Source organism: Anoplolepis gracilipes, chromosome 5, assembly GCF_047496725.1.
Source record: "Anoplolepis gracilipes chromosome 5, ASM4749672v1, whole genome shotgun sequence".
In the NCBI taxonomy this organism is placed as follows: Eukaryota; Metazoa; Arthropoda; class Insecta; order Hymenoptera; family Formicidae; genus Anoplolepis; species Anoplolepis gracilipes.
In genome coordinates, this window is record NC_132974.1 from 10,131,768 (window position 1) to 10,155,473 (window position 23,706).

At 31.7% G+C, this 23,706-nt stretch overlaps 3 protein-coding genes across 4 annotated transcripts; all 3 read left to right on the plus strand.

Annotated features, from left to right (window-relative positions):
- The first annotated feature begins 6 nt into the window (after positions 1 to 6).
- LOC140665605 (transducin beta-like protein 3) lies at positions 7 to 6,418 on the plus strand. Its single transcript, XM_072891899.1, has 15 exons — positions 7 to 191; positions 310 to 361; positions 430 to 637; positions 732 to 906; positions 996 to 1,166; positions 1,244 to 1,419; positions 1,502 to 1,701; positions 1,772 to 1,975; positions 2,050 to 2,239; positions 2,321 to 2,442; positions 2,539 to 2,697; positions 2,775 to 2,940; positions 3,023 to 3,247; positions 3,534 to 3,661; positions 3,844 to 6,418. Exons 1-15 carry the CDS (start codon positions 175 to 177, stop codon positions 4,039 to 4,041), a joined length of 2,391 nt encoding a protein of 796 aa, XP_072748000.1. The 5' UTR covers positions 7 to 174; the 3' UTR covers positions 4,042 to 6,418.
- On the plus strand, positions 4,671 to 11,117 carry LOC140665608 (pH-sensitive chloride channel 2). Of its 2 annotated transcripts, none has more exons than XM_072891901.1 (9): positions 4,671 to 4,780; positions 8,131 to 8,314; positions 8,429 to 8,658; positions 8,800 to 8,882; positions 9,031 to 9,186; positions 9,299 to 9,454; positions 9,544 to 9,709; positions 9,831 to 10,020; positions 10,261 to 11,117. In XM_072891901.1, exons 1-9 carry the CDS (start codon positions 4,671 to 4,673, stop codon positions 10,540 to 10,542), a joined length of 1,557 nt encoding a protein of 518 aa, XP_072748002.1. In that variant the 3' UTR covers positions 10,543 to 11,117. The 2 variants fall into 2 exon arrangements, with proteins under 2 accessions (XP_072748002.1, XP_072748003.1); XM_072891902.1 differs by having other exon boundaries at positions 4,754 to 4,888.
- Positions 11,118 to 11,204: 87 nt separating this feature from the next.
- LOC140665606 (kinesin-like protein KIF19) lies at positions 11,205 to 22,516 on the plus strand. Its single transcript, XM_072891900.1, has 15 exons — positions 11,205 to 11,946; positions 13,916 to 14,265; positions 15,061 to 15,132; positions 15,289 to 15,384; positions 15,536 to 15,739; positions 16,059 to 16,208; positions 16,289 to 16,504; positions 17,114 to 17,595; positions 17,763 to 17,938; positions 18,336 to 18,493; positions 18,760 to 18,973; positions 19,510 to 19,711; positions 20,488 to 20,634; positions 20,798 to 20,922; positions 21,255 to 22,516. The coding sequence occupies exons 2-14, from the start codon at positions 14,167 to 14,169 to the stop codon at positions 20,919 to 20,921; spliced, it is 2,340 nt and encodes a 779-aa protein (XP_072748001.1). The 5' UTR covers positions 11,205 to 11,946; positions 13,916 to 14,166; the 3' UTR covers position 20,922; positions 21,255 to 22,516.
- The last annotated feature ends 1,190 nt before the right edge of the window (positions 22,517 to 23,706 follow it).

Here is a 23,706-nt window from a genome sequence, read left to right on the forward strand (position 1 = left end):
TTACTCTAAAGAGGGGAGAGGGCTCAGAATGTAATTCGGTGCAACACGTGCTTGTTTGTACATTTATACATATTTTTAAAGTTGATGCCGGCTTTGAATTATCTCTTTAAATAAGGTGGATCGAGGCCGGTAAATTTAGAAGAAAAAAAAAGATATTTTTAAATAAAATTAAAAATGAACATTAAAGAAGCGTAAATATTATTTTATTCTGATATATTATATATATCTATATATATATTTTAGTCCTTTTTTTATTGTTTTTCTGTGCATATCCTGTTTAATAATTTTGATTGTTACATACAATTACAGATTTGAAGTGGAATGCAAACATGGAGCATTTTATACTGGTGGCAATGTACAGGTAAATTTCTGAAAGAATTATCTATTTTGTCACATGTATAATACATACACATAATCTTTTCGTTGCAGTGGAGTACAGACGCAGAGTATTTATTCTGTCAAAAAGGAGGCACCGTTTCAATACTGTCTGTGAGCAAAAGCTCTGTGATATTGTCATTGGGTCAGGTAGAGGTTGGTCAACAGGAAGATACAATAAATTGTTTTGCTCTTGGTGAGGATGACAAAAGCATAGTCACTCATCACAAAAGTGGACTGTTCAAATTATGGGACTGGAAAAGTAATACAATAGTTTAAATTCAAATTTAATATATATCTTACATCAAGTTTGAATATATATTCTAAAATTGTTTTTTTTTTCTTATTAATTACAGCTAATAAATTGACAAAATTATGGAAATCTATCCACAAAGGACCTGTAACACGAATAACTCTATTAAATAATAATGCCTTAATGGCATCTGGTGGAAGTGATAGTGCTGTCAGATTGTGGAACTTGCAATATCATACTTGTACACATCATTTCAAAGGATTGCAGGGAGTAACTAGGTAATTAGAGATTTATATGAAATATATATAATGTTATATTTTAAAATGTTCAATAGTCAGAATTAATATCAATATTTTTTTACATTTAGTGTATTGGAATTTCATCCAGATAGTTCAAAACAGCTTCTTTTTGGCGCTGGTGACGACACAAAGATTCATGGCTGGGATATCACCACTGGGAAGGAAAAAGTTACTTTATCTGGACATTTTAGTAAAGTTACATCTCTTAGTTTCCACAAAAAGGGAAATTACTTAGTTAGGTAAGAAAGAAACTTTGAAATACATATTATGCAAGTAAAAATTATCATAAAACGAATAATCTTGTATCTTATGACAGTTCAGGAAGAGATAGGGTATTGATCTTGTGGGACATATCATCTGGAACATCAATACGAGTTTTACCGGTATATGAAGGAATAGAAGGAGCATTTATAATATCACCTAAATCTTTGCCAGCGTTTATTAATTTACGTAAAAGCGATGATATATACGTTGCTTCGGCTGGTGAGAAAGGTAGACTAACAATTAAAAAATATGATTTAACATATCAATACAAATAATAAAATATGCAGTTTACCACAAAGTTTTTTTTTAGGTGTTGTTAAAATCTGGGAAATGAAAGCGGGCAAGCTGATTTATACACAAGAAGACTCTTTGGTATCACCAGCTAAGGAAGAAGGAAGTTTGTCAATTACCCATTTACTTTACAATCGTATTTATAATATTTTTGCAGTGGTATCTGTCGATCATAATATTATCATCCATTCATTAGAATTGTTTGAATGTAAGAAGCAGGTTGGTTTGCCTCATCTCAAATTCTATTTACAATAATATTATATAGATATTAATACAAGAATCACTACAGTTGGTAGGTTACAGCGACGAAATTCTAGACGTTGCTTATCTTGGGGCTAATGACAGCCACATCGCGCTCGCGACTAACAGTTGCGACATAAAACTTTACGATATTGCATCTATGAATTGTCAATTATTGTGTGGTCATAGTGATAGCGTTTTGGCCTTAGCTACAACTCCAGCGAACGTAAATCTGCTCATATCTTCAGCTAAGGTATTTTTTAACGATAATACTAATAATAATAATAATTAATACACTTTTATATATAAAAAAATTATTATTTATAGGATAATAGCGTTCGTGTATGGCTATTTGATAAAGAGACAACAAGAATGTCTTGCATTGGACATGCCGTTAGGCACACAGCATCAATCAGTTCCGTTGCTATATCTCAAGTGTCGACTAAATTCTTTACAACTGTTGCTCAAGATTCATGCCTAAAGCTGTGGGAATTACCCAACAATCTTGAATCACATAGTATGTTAAAAAGAAAATATATATGTATATGTATATATAAATAGAGGATAAGATAAATGAGATAATTGTTGATATTTACAGAGCAAGATTTGCCATTAAACACGATCCACACAATATTGGCACATCAAAAAGAGATGAACTGCGTAATCATTTCGCCGAATGATAAATTAATTGCTACAGCGTCGCAAGATAAAACTGCTAAGGTATTGTTGCAATAAACTTACATATGTGCACAAACAATTTTAAGATTATATGTGACATTTTAGAACTAATATATAATAATAACTGTATCTCTATAGCTGTGGTCTGCTGAGGATTTGCAATTACTCGGAGTGTTTCATGGTCATCGAAGAAGTGTATGGTGTGTTCGATTCTCGCCAGTTGATCAAGTACTCTTAACAACATCTGCCGATTGTACAATGAAATTATGGTCCTTGACAGAACTCAATTGTTTGAAGGTAAAGGAAGAGAAATAAATTTTGCACTCATACATTAAATATATTAAATTATAACTTGATTTTTGTTTTTCTTGTAGACTTTTGAAGGACACGAATCTTCCGTTTTAAGAGGAGAGTTTTTGTCACACGGCATGCAGCTAATTACGTCAGGCGGAGACGGTCTTCTGAAATTGTGGAATATCAAAACGTCCGAGTGTATCTCTACTTTAGACCAACACGAAAGTCACGTTTGGACTCTTGTAGGTAAGTCTATATCTGATTTGCGCGCGAGAATATGTAACAATCGATATTATTATAAATACATATATAATATATTCTTGTTTAGTTTCTAAAGATGAAAAACACATCATCAGCGGAGGTAGTGACTCATTGCTAGTCATTTGGAGGGATGTAACTGAAGAGAGGAGGGCGCGAGCTATACAAGAAAAAGAACGGCTCGTGTTTGAGGAGCAAAAGTTGGCCAATTTATTAAAGGCTGAAGAACTTCAAGCTGCGCTGCGATTGGCTTTAAAAATGGAACGACCACTGCAAGTTTTTAAAATTATAGAAGGTATAACTAGTTGTATGGAATAGCGATAAATTTGCTTAATTTAATATTATGATGTTGATATCAGATAATGTAAAATGAATATTTTTATATTATCTGCAACATTTTATATTGTTATATAATGTATCTGTGTATATTTATTTTATATCATTAACATAGTTTTATCATATTAATTTTTTTAAACTATTTAAACACTTTTTTTTGTTGCATATAAGTATAGGTATTTTTTTATGTACTTATCCTATGTTTTTTTTATACATTTGATAAAATATTATTTCTTTTATGACAGCTATATTACAGAAACAAAACAACGAGTTTGTAGAAATAATAAAAGAATTAAAACCAGCTCGCAAAGAAGCATTACTCAGGTGCGCAATTGCATGGAATACAAACAGTCGGAATTCACATATTGCTCAGGTATGAGATTTGATAGATCAGTAATTTAAAATTCAGATTTTTAAAAAATTGTTTAATTATTAACAGAGATTTAATCATTTAATTAAAATTATAATTGAATTTTAAAATATTCAATATATTGACGAAGCGCAATACATATGTATATATAAGTGCATTTTTTAATACTTTTTTGTTACTTTCAGATAGTTATAAATGCTTTAATGGTAGAAATCGGGACTCGAGAGTTACAGATACCAGGTTTATCTTCCACTCTAGAAGCTGTGATACCTTATACTGACAGACACTTTAAAAGATTGACAAAACTTTTGCAAGACCTTCACTTATTAACATATACTGTTAATCGTATGAAACCTGATATTATATCAATTGACACTAAATAAATTAGGTGTAATACATATACTATGTATATTGTATATGTTATGTATATAATATATAAGTATATGTAAAAATAAATTGTAGAAATTTTGTTTTTTTTATATTTCTAGCTTTTATTTCATATGAATGTTAACTTTTTGTTAAATCAATATTTATATTTGATTACAAATTATATTTTTAAGCGATCATTACTTTTGCAGTAAACTGTACAATAATAGTGCTAAAAATGAAAATGAGTACGAGATGTATATATCTGCATGCGTAATCGTATCGTGATAATGCTTTCAAGTTCAGGAGGGAGATAAGAAAAATTTCATTACACAGAAATGTGAATCATGAACCATTATATTGAGCTTGTAGTCATTTTTCCACAACATGAGTAAACAATTACATATTAGATGGATTATTCTGAGAAGCAGTAAGTTTAATGATCTCTGATATTAAAGTCGCGTTTAAATTAATATATTGTGTTAGACAGTGATGTGTAAATTACACAACGACTACAGATGAGTGCAAGAGTGTATACAACATTGTAAGCTTTAAACACCTAATGAGTGTGTATATGTGTGTGTGTTGATCTCACATATTACTTCAGAGAATATGTACGTATTTCAAACGAGTCTGCAGGAGCACCATGAGAGAGGGGAGTGAGGTTTGTCTGAGCGTCTGGTTTCCAACAAATTTGCTCACCGAGTACACTTGCCGGCTACAAGGAAGGATCAGTCGGAATTCATTAGTTGTACAGTTAAGTGACTAAGAAAATTTAAGAATGACTCTCGGAGGAAGGGTCTTTGTTGTAGCGGTCTTCTTTCATCTGTCGCGATTACCATCGTTCGCGGACGCGACTACAGTGTAAGCCGTACGCTTCATTTAATTAAAATATAAAACAGCTAAAATATATATCTCCGGTAATCAAATTAGCATGAAACGCGTTGTCCAGATCACATGTCAAATATATTGATATATATATACATTTTAGCTCTGCATTAAAATCACTTTTTTCTCAGACGTACTTTTCGCGAGCCAAAGATGCAACGTCTCACGTACATGATTAGTTAGTCATAAAGTAATGAACTGGTTGACCACGTGCTTCAGACGTGTTTGACATCTTTGGTTCGCAAAAAATAATCTGAGAAACGTGATTTTAACAAATGGGATTTAATAATAAACATCATCTCACAATCATACTAGATGGATATAATGGGTTTAAATATAAATATTCCCGCGCGCGCACATGTTTGTAATTTAATATATATATATATATATATATATATATATATATATATATAAAATACATATCTCAACACACATTATAATATTTATATATTCGGATAAAAAATATCAAAGAGCGCTTTTCTTGCAGGTTTATTTAAATAATACAAATTATAACAGAATCTTATTAAAACTTGAAAACTTGCTTGTTTTGCAAGAGACGATGATTATTTGTTGCATGCAAAGTAGCTCTTGGGTAATGGCACTATGTTAGTGATTCTTATAAAATATATGCTTCATAAATTTTTGTATCGTCAAAACCGCAAAGTTTACTTGCTCGCAGCACATGTCATCGGTGGTTTTCATCGTTATCTGAAGGGTTTTGCACATTGTAAAGTAATACCAGACAAAGGAAAAAAGGAAATTAATGCCATTCATTTTTTTATCCTTATTCTCGCGAATAATAAATATATCTTTTACGTAAATTTGAAGCTGCTTTAACTCGAAGCGTTCACGTGTTAGATCACAAGGAAATACGGCGTCATAAGGTAAAATTCGTGTAATATTATTTTTAGCCTTGTGAAATTTTATAGCTGCTTTCAAACTTATTAGCGCATAACATTCGACCTTCGAGGTTCTCGTGCGACCAACTAAATGCGATCAACCATCAGTATTATTAACAAATTAGAGTGATGCAAATTATTCCGTAGCGAAAGAGCGTTTTTATTACGATGCAAAGATCCTTTTCGTTATTTAGAAAAACAAATTTCAGAAAAGTTATTAAGAAAATACTTGCCGAGAACTATCCTTCGTTTTTGCACGCGCGCAAGAGAACTCGTTTTGTTTCGACAGTAAACAAACATCGTATCGGATTCACACTTGTTCAAATATCATTCAAATTTAACTTTTGTCTTTTCATCAATCTTTTTCGCTCTTTATCATGAGCCTCATCATTATTGCGTTTGTTAACTTCTTATTTGCCCTAAATATCATAAGAAAAACAAAATTGTTAATTAAAAATGTAAAAGAGACCAATCGAGAAATCTATGGACTTATAGCGTGTATAACGCATTATAAATGCGGAATATATTATTTACGTGATCATTTTTTTAATGTCTTTGTTAATATTAAAAATATAAAAAAGTATCTCAAATTAAAGTTTGTTCCTAAGGAATATCTTATGCTTTTAACATCCTTTTTTTTAACAACATTAATCAATTCTTATATTGTGCGTATAAAAATATTGAAAAAATTAATAGTGAAAATACTTTGGAAAATATTTGTTTTGTGACTTTATTGACATTGTTTTACTACTGAATTTACTTACATAAAATAACAATAAAATTATTATACAATTTCATTTGAAATATAAATAGAAGCAATCTTTAAATCTTACTACTTTTGAAACAAATTTTTCTTGTAAACTGTTTTTTTTTTTAGATTAAAATGATTTCAATAAGACATTTTTTTGTATTCTTAACTAATAAAGAAATTATTTCAAATAGTACAATTAAATAAAACATCTTGTATATTATAAAGTACGCGCGGAATAAAACAAAAGAGCATGTCTTAAATTTATAAAAAAATATTTTTAGATAATTTTTTAGAAATTGAAAAACATTTTGATTCGTAGTCGATTTCTTCTCGATTACTTTTCGGTAATGGAACTACCTGTTTATTAAATGTTTATTGTTCAGTACACCTTGTGACACTTTACATATCATACGACACGATATAACGTCAGAGAGAGTTTTAATCCTAATCTCGATGCATACAATTCCATAGGGACACGTAAATATGCTGGTATCTTAAATAAACAAGATGTTTGGCGAAGATATTTAACGTTGTAAATTCAGGTAGCATACAGAGTGATAAGGACTTAATAATATAGTCGGCGGCGTTCTTTTGTGGATCCTCTTACGATTGAAGCACGTGCACACTCGAAGCTTAATAACTTCTGCAAAAATGCTAGTCACATGGATCAATGCATGATTGTGAAGAACGAAAACTTTAATCTAGATAATTGCTTCGCGGAATTTAATAGCGCGTCAAACTTTTTTGTAACTTATATTGTTAGACTTGTGACCTAATAATTAACCGATTTACGATAAACCGTAAAATCCTCAAGTTCTCGTGAGCAAGTCACATGCGCATCAAATAGCGAGAAAATTTGTATCGGTGCACGATTATCTATAGCCAATGTCATCTGTAATATATCTTTTACATGAATACAAAGAACCAATGAACAATACGTCGAAAACAGACGCGCAAAAAGATGCGGTCTAGAATATTAATTTGAACTATTTTCCTTCAAAGCTAGATCTGTCGACTATTTATAACATGTGTTTCGCTACAGTTGTTGCATTTAAATATTGAATACAAGCCTTTATGTACTCCTTATTAGTTTGAAAAGTTATGAATATTGAAAATCACTTTATGCATTTCAAACATAATAAGTATTCTTTTCTTTTAGAAACATAGTTTTATTATATTTTTTCTATTTTATATTTTAGTAGATCTTTTATATTTCTTAATTTATTTTTTAGTTTATATTCTTAATAGATCTTTGCGATCGCGCGAATTTCTTTCTTCCTTAGGTATCTCATCCCTTCTTGGAATAATTTTTAGGAAAATCTCAAGCTAATTTGCAATTTGACAATACTCAATTTATCAAAATTATCATTTTTCTGCTATTTAATTTTTGCAAATTAGCATTTTCATTATAGGATTCTACATTTTATTCAAGAATTAAATTCAAGAAGATATCAATCGTAATCGTGTGAGAAAACGCACGCCTTTCGCCTGAAATGTATATCTAATAAATTCTAAAGATAGAGTTGACATTTCACGCGCGTTTAAAGAAAACTCAACATTCATTACAGATCGGGAAATTGCCCGGCGTTCAGTAGTTCTATGACGCAAACAGAACTCTTGCAAGAATTGGCGAACGAATGCCGTTACGATAAAATGGTCAGACCACCGGGAGTGATTAACGCTACGGATCCGATCAGGGTTTACACGAAAGCCTTTATCTACACAATAAAGTCTAACATGGCCAAAACTTTGGTATACTTGTACAATTTTACTCATATCTTATATCTTATATCTACGCAGATTATGCTTAACATCACCGCGCGAGAATTGATAATAAAGAAAGACAAAATAAATTATGTATTGCAGCAATTTGACGTGCATTTAATGCTGCAGTTCCGATATCTTGATAAACGACTGAAATTTTCGGACATAGCTCCTTACATGACCCAGATATACGGCGGTCAAAATGCTCATGCTTTGATTTGGACACCTACCGTATATGTCGCGAATGAACGTACCTCGGCAGTGATGGGAAACGGCGTCAAGGACCTGCTCATCTCCATCAGTCCTCATGGCATGGTTATTTTGAATACAAGGTATTCAGTTAATCTTGACATTTAATCTTGAAGAGAATCACAAATTTTATATGGTGAAATAAAATCAAATAATTAAATCAATATGTAAATTTTCTAAATTACTAAACAGAGATTGATTAGGAGAAATCACTTGAATTTCAGACTAGAAGCGACACTCAATTGTGGCCTCCGACTGGAAAAATTCCCATTCGACGTGCAAGAGTGTCCACTGGTCTTCGAAAGCTGTAAGTTTGTCATATCATTGATATATAGTTGTCCTAGTTTTACTTTGTCAACTAGCAAAAAACATCATGTAAATTTTAACACTCTGCGATGTGCCAAGTCTTGTCTTATATAAACAAAGAATGATTTTTCTTCTTACTTCTTCACTAGGGACTCATAATATAAACGAAATGGTATTAGACTGGGATAAGAATCCGATTGTCATCGCCAACAATTTGTATTTGACGGAGTACAAGCTCGTCGACACGTGGGTCAATCGCTCGGGTGTATCCTACAACTCGTGGCAATATCATTACGGACATTTCGGTAAAATTCAATCAATTTAAATGTTTCAACTTGATTTAATAAAAAAAGAAAATACACGCGCTTACCACTAATTGTGTCACATTGTTACTAAAATTACCACATGCGATTACAGCCGGCAATTTCAGCTCCATAAATATCACATTTAAATTAGCACGCGAAATGGGATTCTTCATGATGGACTATTATGTGCCATCTATATTAATCGTGGTGATTTCTTGGGTATCCTTCTGGTTGCATCAAGACGCGAGTGCACCGCGAATAGTTTTAGGTAAAATATCTGTGTATACTCTCACAATCAGTGTAATACACTGGACAATAATATTGTTTTAAATACCCATGAGACTTATATATTTTCAGGAACAAACACTATCTTGACATTTATGACACTCGCCTCGAAAGTGGAAAACTCGTTGCCGAAAGTCTCTTACATAAAAGCAAGCGAGATTTGGTTTTTGGGTTGCACGATATTTCTGTTCTCGGCGATGGTCGAATTCGCCTTTGTTAATACCATATATCGAAGAAAGTATGTAATATTTTTCATCGAGATTTTTTTTATTCATTTTAATACCTACAGAGCTTTTATATAGTTTATTTATTTGATATAAACTGCTTAGAGGTAATATGTCATATATTTGTGCATACAGAAAGAATGTACCGTTGAAAAAGGTCAACAGCAAATACATCCTCAAGTCTACTTTGACCCCACGATTAGCACGAAAACAATTCCAAAAAAATACAACCGGACTGGAACGATCGCGATCGTGGTCGTCATTAGATAATGCAAATACGAACTGCGAGCAAGACTTTACGAGTCAAAATTATCTCACCGTACACGTGAGTCATTGATTAAATAATTTCCAATGTTATTTTATTACGTATTTCAATATTATAAATTACACTAAAAAACAATCTCTTCGAGAAGGAACAGTTATCTCTTTATTTTAAATCTTTATCTAACTATCAAAGCTATCGCATAATTTATTTTTTAAATGATATTAATCACTGAGATTTAATATTTTGAACAAATTCCTTCTCCAAAATTGTAACATTGATTATATTGACGATCGTTTCCAGAGTTTTCCGAGCACGATCAACATCCCATCGGTGAGAATAGAGGAGGATAAGGATCCGGATCCTTGCTCTGTCGGCAGCATCACCACTATCGACAGCGGTATTTCTTCCCCGCCGTCTAACAATAAACCATTTTCACGCAGACCGACTCTTGCCAAGCTACATAATTTCACAACGATGACACCGCAAGAGATCGCTCAATGGATCGACAAACGCAGCAGGATAGTATTTCCTGTGTCATTTATTATATTTAACATTCTTTATTGGTCTTTTATATGGATCTGAGATCATGCAGTTTGTTCAATTTGGTTCAATGAAACTTTGTTAGACTAATGAAAACAAAAACGGTAAAAATCAACGCGGAATTAATGCTCCATTAAAAAATATGAAGCTGCAATTTTTCAGAAATTATTTGTGCAATAGTTTTCTCGCTAAAAGTAAAATTGCTCGAAATTAATACACGGCAGCGAAACTTTGGCTTGTTTTTTAAATAAACATAATATACATATACATAGGATATACTTGTATATACTTTAACTTAGACTTTTTAACACGTGTAATTGAGTCAAGTTTGGACATAAAACAATTATAAAATATTTTGCACAAAATTGCAATTACAATACTTTCTAATATAGCGTCATACAAAATGATCGTACAAAATAGGATTAGAGGAATATAGAGTGCATTTATTTTACACGTAACATCTATATATCAACGCATGCTATTTTTTTATCAATATCATAATTTATATATAGCATTCTTTACAAGAGAGATCAATGTTAGACGAACTTAACGCTTCTTTTATATCATATTGTACAGTCACATTTTTATTAGAAACAATGAATCACCAAAATTATGAAGTGAAGGCTTTTCTCCCCTTTTGCCCTCGAAACATTTCCTATCCTTCCACGTGCGTGTCGAGTGAAAAGATACAATCAATCTTTAAAAAAGATATGATCGCCGCGTGCGCGCAACTTTACAATAAAATAGATACGTATTCGACGCAGGAGTCCGAATCAAGCGAAGGATAGCAAACTTTCAGTTGCTCGAAGGGTTGGAAACTACCGATTCGCGTAAAATTCTTACGATAAAATTCTCTTATACATATATACATGGAATAATAAAACAATTGGAATTTTTTTAGGACATTCTTGAAAAAAAAAAATAGCGGTATAATATTACCTTTACACTTCTTCTCGTTAAATATCATATTTGCGCTTCACCAAGTTGATCAATTTTTTACATTACGTTTTATCGTCGACGATTCTGTCATATTACTGTTTTATTACATTATCGAATAGTATGTTGCAAAATTGGTATAAAGTGAAACTGATTGACCAGCTTGTTCATTATTATTTCCGTCGAATTTTCCATGATATATCAATAATCTAGAGCTGTTATTTGGAGGTCAGATGTAGCAACCCTTTTCCACATACCGCATAATGCTCGCTTAATGTTCTTCGTTCCTAAATATCGATCGGCAATATCTAACCAGCCCCGTTGACCTCGATGCTTAACTGTGTCCAGCATTGATTACTTTCGTCCGTAGAAAATGATAGTGGAATGGATAACCATACACGTGCAAGGATAGACACAGTTTTTGCGTCTCTCTAATTTAAGTAAATAGAGTTTTTTAACCCCTAAAAATCTGCAATCTCTTTCTCATCGTTTGTGATAAACCTAGGTGGAGTAAGTAATGCACGAAAAAATGAACAATTGTTTTAATTTTAATGTATTTATGTGTTCATAAGATAATTATTTTACTTAATTCTAAAAATATATAATATATTAAGTATATTAAGCAAGTCGCATGTTTATAATGTTTCTCAAGGTAAGGTATAAGTAGATATATAGATGCATTAACAACCTCTAATTAGGTATATATAGCTTTGCATTAACAACCTACAATTCGCGAATCAAAAATTGAAGCAGGATTCTACTTATAATTTTATACGCCATGTGTTATATAAAGAATATTAAAAAAATCAAAATATACATACAAATCACAACGACGTCAATTAAAAACATTATAAAGTTCTTTTCAGGAGAATTATTTGTACAATATTTTTTTCCAAAAATAAAAATATAAGAGCTTAAAATTATATATTGAAACTAATACTTAACCATAAGAAAAATTTCATTTTCTTTAAATAATATATTTCTTATGCATTCAATTTGATGTCAAAAACACTGTAGGACATATTGTTTATTTAAAAACTTTTTTTATTTATATATTAATTTGTAAAATATATGGCTTATAAAATTATAAATAAAAATCTGTGCTAATTATACTCGTCTAAAGAGGACACTTAAGAAACAATCAATGTTCTTTTATCACTATATGAAATAAATAAATATCATTTAACATTTATATCACCGATTGCGAGATAACGCGATGCAGTAGATTGAAAGTGCATTCGCAGAAAATGGATTAATCATTGTGTTAAATGCTATGCTATAGATACATATCTAATCAAGTTCAATCATGAAATTGCCGTACGCCAACAAATGTAACTTCCTGAATGTTCGTTCATCCTTGACATTTTCGTTATTAATCCTGGTAATCTTTATCAAGGAAGCGCAACTTGTTGAACGAAACGCGAGTTTCGTTTCACTAAAAAGGTTTTAATTCCACTTAAATTGAATTAATATTGTGCATATAACTTTCACGTCTATAAGAAGAACATTATATATGCTTTGCTTTTTTTATAAATAATTTGTTCTTCCAAACTATGAACGTCAAGAAACGTCAAGTAAGTTCTTCCTTTAAGCACATAATCACATAAATAAAGTTAACCATTGGTCGTCGTATCAACTTAATTTTTTCATACTGATGGCATCCATGAATAGTATTACAACTATACATTTTTTCTTGCGAAAGATATAGCTATATTTTACAAAATTCGACATAAAAAAAATTTTATTTATACACAAAAAATAAGTCCCTCAAAAAAAGTTACAATTTTGTCACAAAATTATTATAATATATATATATATATATTTTGCATCGTTACATCACTGATATCGATCATTTGTCAATTTTTAATATATTAGACACTTTTTAACAGATGTTTTATCCTGAAATGCGTATAAATATTCTTATGTTATCGTAAATTATTATAAAATTATACAGGTCTCTCTTTCTTACTTTAATATTTTCTGCGATGTGACAGCAACAGTTTGTCGCATTATGCATTAATATCGACATTGTTAATGCAGATTCTCTGGTCGAATGTCGCGGCACGTGAAAATATAGCTTACCCTTGCGTGATAGGCCTCGTAGATGCCTTTACATGTGTACAGGTACAGGTGAACAGGTGCGCTTCAGTTAGTCGGCTGACTGTGTCGCGATAACACATACTTACTATTTACTATCGACTACTTTTTAAGAGTGTTCTAATGCACATTGTGCACGCACATCGAATTATCAATTGTGACGTATATATTTATTATTTGTTCAGAACGTATATACATATTTTACATTACTGCAAGAGAAGATATATCATAGAAATCTTTTAAATATTATAAATATTCTCCTCTTCTGCCTCTTCTTTTCTTCCCTACTGTGCTCCTTTACTCTGACAATTTACAATAAATCTCTTTCATTTTTCATTAATGTCAACGGTTTACCGAATTATGTATTCGTACAAAATTCAAGTCTGGATACAATCCTTGGCGGGATGTTTATTTTCAAACTCATTTGTATGCAACGAGAAGTGCGACGATGAATATTGATGTGATTGAGATGAAAAAGACTGCATAGTGATAATGAATCTGTCAGACACGTGTAGACATCTTATATAAACACGGCGTTAAGTCAATCATCAGCCATCAAGTTAACATCCGACAGGTCGAACTAATTGATCTTAATTTTTACAACAACGGATGAAATAATTGCATCGTGCAAGAATGACGCAATACAGTAGCGGTAACAGCAGCAGTAGTAGCAGCAGCGGAAATGATTTCAAAGATCGCGAAGATGGAAGAGTACTGGAGCAGAAACTCATGGTACGTTCAAGATTGATGAAATCAAGAACCAACACACACACAAAATATTATTTTTATTTAATAGAAAAGACAATCGACTACAAAAACTATCTTTAATATGATCTATCATTCAATCACATTTTTTTTCAAGGATGCACCGATGCATCTGCAATCATGTAATTTTACTTATATCAATACTTATATATCACACTTGTATCAATAAATAATTGCAATATTGTTGTAAAGTCATAGAATATTTTATATCTAAAAATTTCGATTTTATAAAAGTATTAAAGTAAAGTAATTAAAAAGTTAATATTTTATGTTAGATATTTCATATATTGTTTTATATATCAAGAAGTTATTTTATTACATCAAATATACGCTCAAATGTATCATCTTATATTCCAAACATTTTTTTATGTTTTTTATAACATTTTACGTCAAGCTATCGTTATATTCGAATAACTATAGTTTTAATTCATAAGCGACTAGACACATAAGCAATATTATCTTTCTCTACAAAAGTGAAATATGTCATTGTAAAAAATTCAGCATCGCAATGTCAGTTTGAGATCTTCAACGAAAGCAATGCGATTTCTACAGTATATTCGTAAAATAAAAAAACTCCGCAAAAAAACAAATCGATGTTGGATCATTGTATTCGAGGCTTTCGCTAATTGTAAATTGACGACGGACAGAAGTAACAAAGAAAACTAATAAAATCTATAATCAATGGTTCGTCCATTCATAGACCCCAAGATAATCATCATTATCGTGTACCCTTGATGATACAATGTCGTGTTTTGATTACAGGTCGCCGTTCGTATCCGTCCCTTGGCCCACAACGAAAACGGTACCAGATCTTTGCATGCTATTAACAATAAAGTAAGTTTGCATGTCAATTTAATTTATTTACTTTACGGCTAATTTAAATTTTCTGAATTTAGAATAAACGAATATACAAGTATTTATTACGTTAATTTAATTCGCTCAAATTCAAAAAAGTTGTCAAAAATATTTTGTGTGATATTGAATTTGCAGATAGTGATACTAGAGGATCAAGACAGTGATAAGCAAAAACGTACGGCACCGCGACAATATCTCTACGACATAGTTTTTGGAGAGGACTCTACCCAGGTAAATTATTTTACTAATTTTAATTATTTTATTCACTTCATTATTTTACTACATCATTTTAATAGTCTCGATTTAAAAAATATTATATATACTAAGTTTTTTTATTAAAATATATTATATTCACGAAAACGTATCATTGTTATTATTTCAGGAAGAGGTCTATGAAAATACAACAAAAAAATTAGCACAGGATGTTCTCAATGGTTACAACGCCACTGTATTTGCGTATGGTGCGACAGGATCAGGAAAAACGTACACAATGGTAGGAACGTCATCGAATCCTGGGATCATGGTGCGTGCTCTGAATGACATTTTTTTAGCGGCCAAAAAATTACCGGACGAGGCGAAATTTACGGTAAGTTTCTCCAATCAGAAAATTCTTCTCACTCTTTTTTTTTCATTCTAGCTCCTTGAATTCCGCAACTATTTTATTATCGTATATATTACATTTCTTTCGCAAATAATTTGTAATGAACGTTTTAGTCTTAATCATTTCTTGACTGTCTGCATTTTTCAACAATTAAAAATGTATTCATCCGCAACAGAATTTAATAGGAATTTTGCTTGCTTCAAGAATCGTTGTAGGTTCTTTAAACAATTCTAAATAAATCCTACTGTCCTTTCTTAAATTAATAATGAAATTATCATGAAATCTTATACTTTCCATCATATAGGTAACAATGTCATACATGGAGATTTACAACGAGAACATTCGCGACCTTCTGAATCCTAGTTCGGGATATCTGGATTTACGCGATGACACGCGGGGTCGCAATATTCAGGTCCCAGGATTGACGGAAATTTCCACCAATTCAACCGAAGAAGTACGACGACCGTTTATACAATATATATGATGTGAGTTTAAGAGTTGATTAAATATTTATAAATTATTTAATATTCACAGGTTATGCAGTTGTTACACAGAGGTAACAAAGCGAGGACGATAGAACCGACAGCCGCGAATAAAACCTCGTCGCGAAGTCACGCGCTCCTCAGTGTTACGGTCAGACAGTCTTCTCGATCGATTCAGGATAGTGATAAATGTTTGCACACCAAAATAAAGCAAGGCAAATTATTTATGATCGATCTCGCCGGATCCGAACGAGCGAAGCAAACCAAAGTAAATCTATCTTGATTTTTTTCGTTTGTCTATAATTATATTAACAGATCTTCTTTTGTTTTTTGTCAACCTGTTGTAGCACTTATAATCACCTTTTTTTATATTCGAAAGTCAAAAACATTATTACTTTATTACAGGATACATTTGTTGGAACACATAAAAAATTTTTCATTCGATTCACAGAAAAAAAGAATATTCTTACTTTGACAATATCTTTAGTTTCAAAATAGAAATCTTGAAATGAGATTATATTACGTTAAACACAGAAAATTTGCTTGGATAAAGACATTTTATATAGTTCAACCAAGAAAAATATATTCTTATTATTTAAGAATAATTTTCTTGAATAGAGAGGAAAAAATGTTGGATAGAAAATAACACATGTTTAAATCGAAGATTATAATTTTCTTAGAGTTAAAATAATTATTTTATTCTTGAAATGACAATTGTAGTATTGAAATAAGATTATAATATTGTTGAAATTTATGATTTTTCAATTCTTCTAAGAAGATTATAAATTGTTATGTATATATGAAACAATGAACGCGTTCATATGAGTATATAAGTTTTGATTTGACACTTACTTTTTTTCTGTGTTTGATGTTACAGAACAAGGGTAAAAGGCTGAAGGAGGGTGCGCATATTAATAGATCTCTTCTAGCATTAGGCAACTGCATCAATGCGCTGTCCGGTGGTGCGCGATATGTAAATTATCGCGATTCCAAGCTCACGCGGTTACTGAAGGAGGCCCTAAGCGGCAATTGTCGAACTGTCATGATCGTCCACGTGTCGCCGGCGAGCGTGCATCGCGACGAAAGCAAGAATACCCTGATGTACGCCGATCGCGCCAAAAGGATCTCTAATAAGGTCGAGCAGAACGTGCTGGACGTCAGTTATCTACATGTTGCGCAGTATCGCGATGTAATCAGCGATTTGAAGAATGAGATCTCGCGTCTGCGAAACAAGATGAAAGGCGACAGACCAAAGAGAGAGGAATCGGAAGAGAAAATGTCAAATAACACGCACGACAACGATTTCAGATCGTTAAGAGAGAAGATCGTGTTCGCTTTTAAGGAACAGATGCGTCTGAGGTACGTATTCAAGGTGCAAAGAGATGATAATAGATACTATATAAAAATTGAAAATTTATCTCAACTAATATTTAATAAATTAATCTTGAGTCTCTGACTATCATTAACGCTTTGCGATTCGTATCGGTAAACGGAACTCAAGATATACAGATCGTTTAATCTCATAGGAGAAAGTTAATGGAACTCGAGAGTCATCTCCTGAGTCTGAATATCGCTGCCGAACAGCAACATTCCATAATCTCGCATTGGGAATCGAAGAATAATAGAGTTTATGGGAAAACGCGGGATTCCGAGACAGATCGTCCAGGCACCGACTATCAAGTGGATGAAATAGACGACGTCGGTAAGCGAATTTGTTAAGCTATTGATATAATATAATATAGAAAAGATATGATATTAATTATCATTGGACAAATTAAAGATTTAAACGCTAAGAATTTTCAGAAAATTAATTTTTAACTTTTGTCATATAAATCCTTTCCCTTTACCAAATACATATATTATTACGTTAAAAAATATTGAATTTTAAGATGCAAGTATTTTTCTTTAGCCTCGATTAAACTAACTTGCCATTTTACTTAAAAAATTTATTTAAAGGAAAAAAGTGCAGGATTTTAAAGATTTTCAGGCAATAATCAGAAAGTTAAATTCACGAGAACTCATCATCAAATATCAATTAGCTCGATAAACTAGTTTGCTGAATTGCTCACAATAAAGACAATATCTTAATGACCGCTTAGATCTCTTAAAGGACGATCTAGAAGACGATGCAGCCGTACAACAAGCGTGGACTGAATTGACAGAAATCACGCGAGAGCGGGAGAGATACACCGAGATGCGTCTCGTTGCACAGAAAGAACTCGAGATATGTCGAAAACGCAGCGCTGAACTCGAGGACGTAAGGAAATTTTTATAACTTTTATTTTTTTTTTTTCATAATTTTGAATGAGAGTAAAATTTAAAAAAAAAAGAGAGAGGTAAAAGAAAAACAATTAGACCTTCTGTATAAAAGCTTGATAATGGCACACAAGTTCTTATTGTACTGCTATCAGTAGGTACGATATAAAACTGCGATAATGAGTCGATAAAATGACATTTCGATCAAGTCGTTAAGATTAAAATTCTCAGAATTCAATCTAAAAGAAATGCCGTGCGTTTCTTCAGGAATTGCCATCGCGTATCAACTCGGACGAGGAGCGCGAGTTGTTGGCACTGATGCTACGAGTCCACGAGCTCGAGGCAGATAAAATGATGCTGCAGAGCGAGAGGCTGGTTAAACAGCACGAACTCAGACGTCGCGAACTGCTGTTGCTCCGTTACGATCGACAGCGACAGATCTCCGATGAAATCATCACCAGGCAACGGCGGATCATGGAGGGTCAGTAGATGGAATTTTATTCAAATCTTGTAAAAGGACTCTTTGAAAATTCCCTGATCTTTCAAGTATTGTTATTTAAAATTCTAGATAAAGAGAATATTTTAAAATTTTTTAGTGCAACTTACTAAAATAAATTTTTTATTCTATGCATTTCTGTTTTTTATTAGGAAAAAGAGAGTCTTTTAATTTTTAAATGTTAATAATATTAAAAATAACTTTAATAAGTTAAAAACATTTTAAGATAAAAACTTGCATAATTTTTTATTTTTTTATCACTACAAATTACTAATAAAAAATATGCACTGCATATATTCAATATTTTATTAAGACATTGAATATATAAATAAAGATATTTATATTTTATGATATACATATTTTAAACACATAATTGGCTTGCCCATTATTTAGAATATGAGAGTAAAACTATTAAAGAAAAATCCTTTCTAATATCTTCTTTAATTTAAAAAATTATATGTGAATATAAAATTCTATAAAATTAAATTTTTTTTTAAATTTATGAAATCTAAATGAGACAGATGGTCGTCTGGCACTCCCGGTTGATCTGCAGAATCTCTATGCTTTATATCAGCAAGAGATTCAGGCCGCGACATATGTTGACAGCAGCCTCGGTAATCTCGTGTCTCCGACTGTGTCATCGTTTGGCCATGAAAGATTACCGCCTATATCCAGCAGGCTTAGCTATAACAATCTCAACAGTGATGTGAGAATAGCTAGCAGGTAAATAAAGTCGGTTTTTTCTGACAGCTAAATTAGTAAAACTACTCTCAAAATTATAGGTTCTCGTCCAAGAACAATTATTGAAATAAATATATTTAAAATGAAAATGTAAAATGTAAAATGTCTATTTTGCATTTAAAATACATGTTTTCAAAAGCCATTTTACATTTCCATTTCAATAGTTTTCATTATCCATTTCATTTTCTATTTGAAATAAATTTTTTTGCAAATTCAAAAATTAATCGAGATATCGATAATATTAGTTCTAAATATCGATAAATGGATATTTATGTAATATTGCATTGCACTTGTTCATTGTAAAATAAATCCTAGATTATATATTTAGTCATTGTGTGTATAACCAAGCTATTGTCATCTATTCATGCAATTGTATATCATGCAGTGATGCTAGAATACAGATCTAATTTCACATAAAAAATAAGAACGGATAGTATAAGATCTAACAATGAAATCTGATGAATGAAGATAGATAATAAAAATAAAAATTTAAATATAAATAAATATAAGAATATAAATATTTTAAAAAAGTCATTTTTATTTTAAAAAACCATTTTAAAAATGTCTATTTTTCATTTCCTACTTTAAATGGAGGTTTAAAAATTATTTTGTATTTTGCATTTTTAAATGGAAATGTTGCAACTATTTTGCATTTATTTTCTATTTCAAATAAATTTGGACACCCATTTTGCACATCTCTAATAATAATATATTAAATGCGTAACATGTATTAAAAAAGAATATTGTCGTAAAAATAGTTCCACGGATTCCGATTGGGATTCGCCGCTACCACCGATTCACGAACCGCAAGAGGAAGCGGACCACGTGTTGGGACCAGTAGTGCAACCGTTAATTTCAGCGGCCACTTTATTTCCGCCGATATCGGCGGCGAATTTGCGAAACTAGTAAGAAATTGTCACCTCATTTTGATTAATTCAGAATAGAAAACAGTAAAAATTTAGCTACTTCTGATATAAAAATGTGTGTCTATCTTATATATTTTTTCTCCTCTCTATTTATACATATATCTTGTCTTATTAATCCAGTTATTAATTTCTTTCAAATCAGCGACAAAAAACTTCGTCGAATAGCAAGCGATGACAGCATAAACTCGATGCGATTCTCACATAATGATAACAGCCGTTACAATGCTTCTGGAACGAAAAACGATGATCGCGAACCAGGTAGTTGAGGTAAGAATTTATTGTTCCATCTATGAGAATATTTGTTATGTTGCGTTTATCCAAAATTAATCATATTTTTTATTAAAAAAATATATATATTTATCTGATTTTTATTATTTTTTTTAGTAAAAATTGTAAGCTTATAAAAATTATTAAAATTAAATAAACATACATTTATATTTTTCGCATTTTACACTCTATACAGTGATATAAAAAAATTATAATGCGCTTTAATGATTTGAAATCGATATGATCGATAATAAATATAACTTTTTAAAAGCGTATTATATTGAATATTACATAAAACGTATGTTTTTTATTCTTCTTCTTTATTATTTCAGATCGACATTGAAACGTTCTCGACGTCTCTCGCGAGCAGTATTCTGTAGCTTAAGAGCATCGATTTTAGGCGATTCCTGCTGCTCGATCATTTCCTTGTCATTCATTTGGTCCTCGGAGAAGATCTTGTCGAGCGCTGGACAATCCGTAGTCGTGCTTATCGTTGCATCGGCTTGCGGTTTCGAAATATCGCGAGTGGAATTTTTGGCACGATGTCTTTCACGAGAAGCGTTTGCAGCTTCCAGTTCCTCGATCGGAAGACGAACTCGTCGCTGACAACGTGGTTTGTCACCCCGTTTTTGCGTTCGATTTAGCGAACTCTCGGTGAGATTCGCTTTGCTTACACTTAACAGCTGAAAATTAATACCACATGTTATATAGAAGATTTCAGCCAACCAAAAATATCTCGGTTATTAGTGAGAATGTAAAAAAATATTTTTAAAGACTTTACTTCTTTAATCGAACAATTTATTCTTGAAATACTTTTTTATATCGCTAACAATCAAGATACTTCGGACGATCAACAAGTGAAATATCCCGGTTAGGCAAAAAAAAAAAATGAATATTGTTGATGAAATAATTATATCTGTTGATCGGAAATGAGCCACAGGTATGTGAAAATAATTTACCGATAGGCTGGCACCAGACACGTCCGGGACATGTAATTTCCGCATCAATTCGGAGGCCCTTTGTTGCAAAAGCTGCATACCGGCAATCTCCTTTTCATCATCGAAATTCTTCGATGCTGACTTATCGTTTACGTTTGGTACAGCCGAAATCAAATTGTGAGCCGAATCGGATGCTGTCTGTATCGCCCATTTATCCAGCCGCTCATTCCACTGCTTCTTCCATTCATTCCAGTACAACTTGCTTTTGCCGAATATCGGAGGTTCGGCGAAGAGTGGGCATCGTCCCCACGGCTACGCTATCGGAGGAAATTAATCGATCGGGTTGATTATATTCGTGTGAATGAAACAAATAATAGAGAATTCGACGAACGTATTCAACGAATATCCTTGTGTTATCCCAGGATATTTACCGCTGTGTGAAATAATGAAAACATTGTGCAATACCTTCAGTCTTCGCATTAAATTATTAGTAATTATATGAATAAATATTAAAAAGAGAAACTTGAGAATAAACAGGTTCAGTCTCATAGTTCAAACTTTAATATTTAAAGAATATCAAAGTTTGACTATAAACTCGGAGGGGGGGAAGGATTATCTTTTTTTATGACTGTGTCGAAAATACATCGAATGTGTGCAATGCATGGAAATGTACAATATAATTATTTGAATAGTATATATATATATATATATATATATATATATATATATATATATATGCACAAATTTATATATAGATAATATTATAAACTGATAAAAAAAAGTGTAAACAAAATTTTGTGGTCAATATTTCATATTTATCTGATACTGTATATTTATCTAATATTTTTAAGAGAATCTAATATTTTTCGTGTAATATATTTTCCAATGTAAAATTGGCGTAATATGATAGAATCTGGATAATTTCGAATATAACAAGTGTTTTATTAAACACCACTGTCTCGAGGTCAAGATATCCATCCTTTACCGAGTTCGATCGCGTTGCTACTCCTGATTGCGCGACGTCGTAATCGCGGAAGGTTTTCATTTTAATAAAAAGCTCCTTTATAACGCTTTCCAAGAACTTGGACATTGCTTCCTGACACTGCGTAGTCATCTGGGTGGGAAACATTCGCGACAAGTACTCGAATAAGGATGTCACGAGGTTCTAAACAAAAGATTTTGAGCAAAATGTCAATTGACAATGATTATCTCTCGTTAAAATTTTCAAGAAAATTTATTTTATCATTCGTGTCGACAAATTAATGAAAAAACTCGTTTTGACATACACGCATATCCTGCTCCTCTAATCGCATGTCTTTATGTACCATAGCTATGTAACCGACTAATCGATCCAACTGTTTCGGCTTTTTATTAAAATCCAGCAGAAGATATCCCATAGTTTCCATAATTATTGCAAATTTGTCTGTAACATGTGTATCCAAGCTCAACTGCAATTTTGATCCCTGAGTAAAATATTTCGCGTATTGCGGATAGTTCTTGCAAAAGCTGAAAAGCCACCGAAAGCAATGATAATAAGGGCGTTCTTAAATAATTTTTTTAATCATTGTTTGTCGATGTCACAATTAAAAATATAAAATTGCCTTTTTATTTATTAATATGCGATATTACACACCTTTTCAGACAAGCATTACCGTGTAATTCCGGGTTAATTTCAACGCCTGACCATACTTTCTTAACTAGTTCATACTCTTCCGCGCTGAATTTATAATAATCTAAAGAACCAGGTTTTTCGTAGACACTCTGCTTTGTGCCCATTTATCTGATAAACGAAAGATACTATTTTTTGTTGACAAGAATGGCGTTAACATTGTAATAAAACATAAAT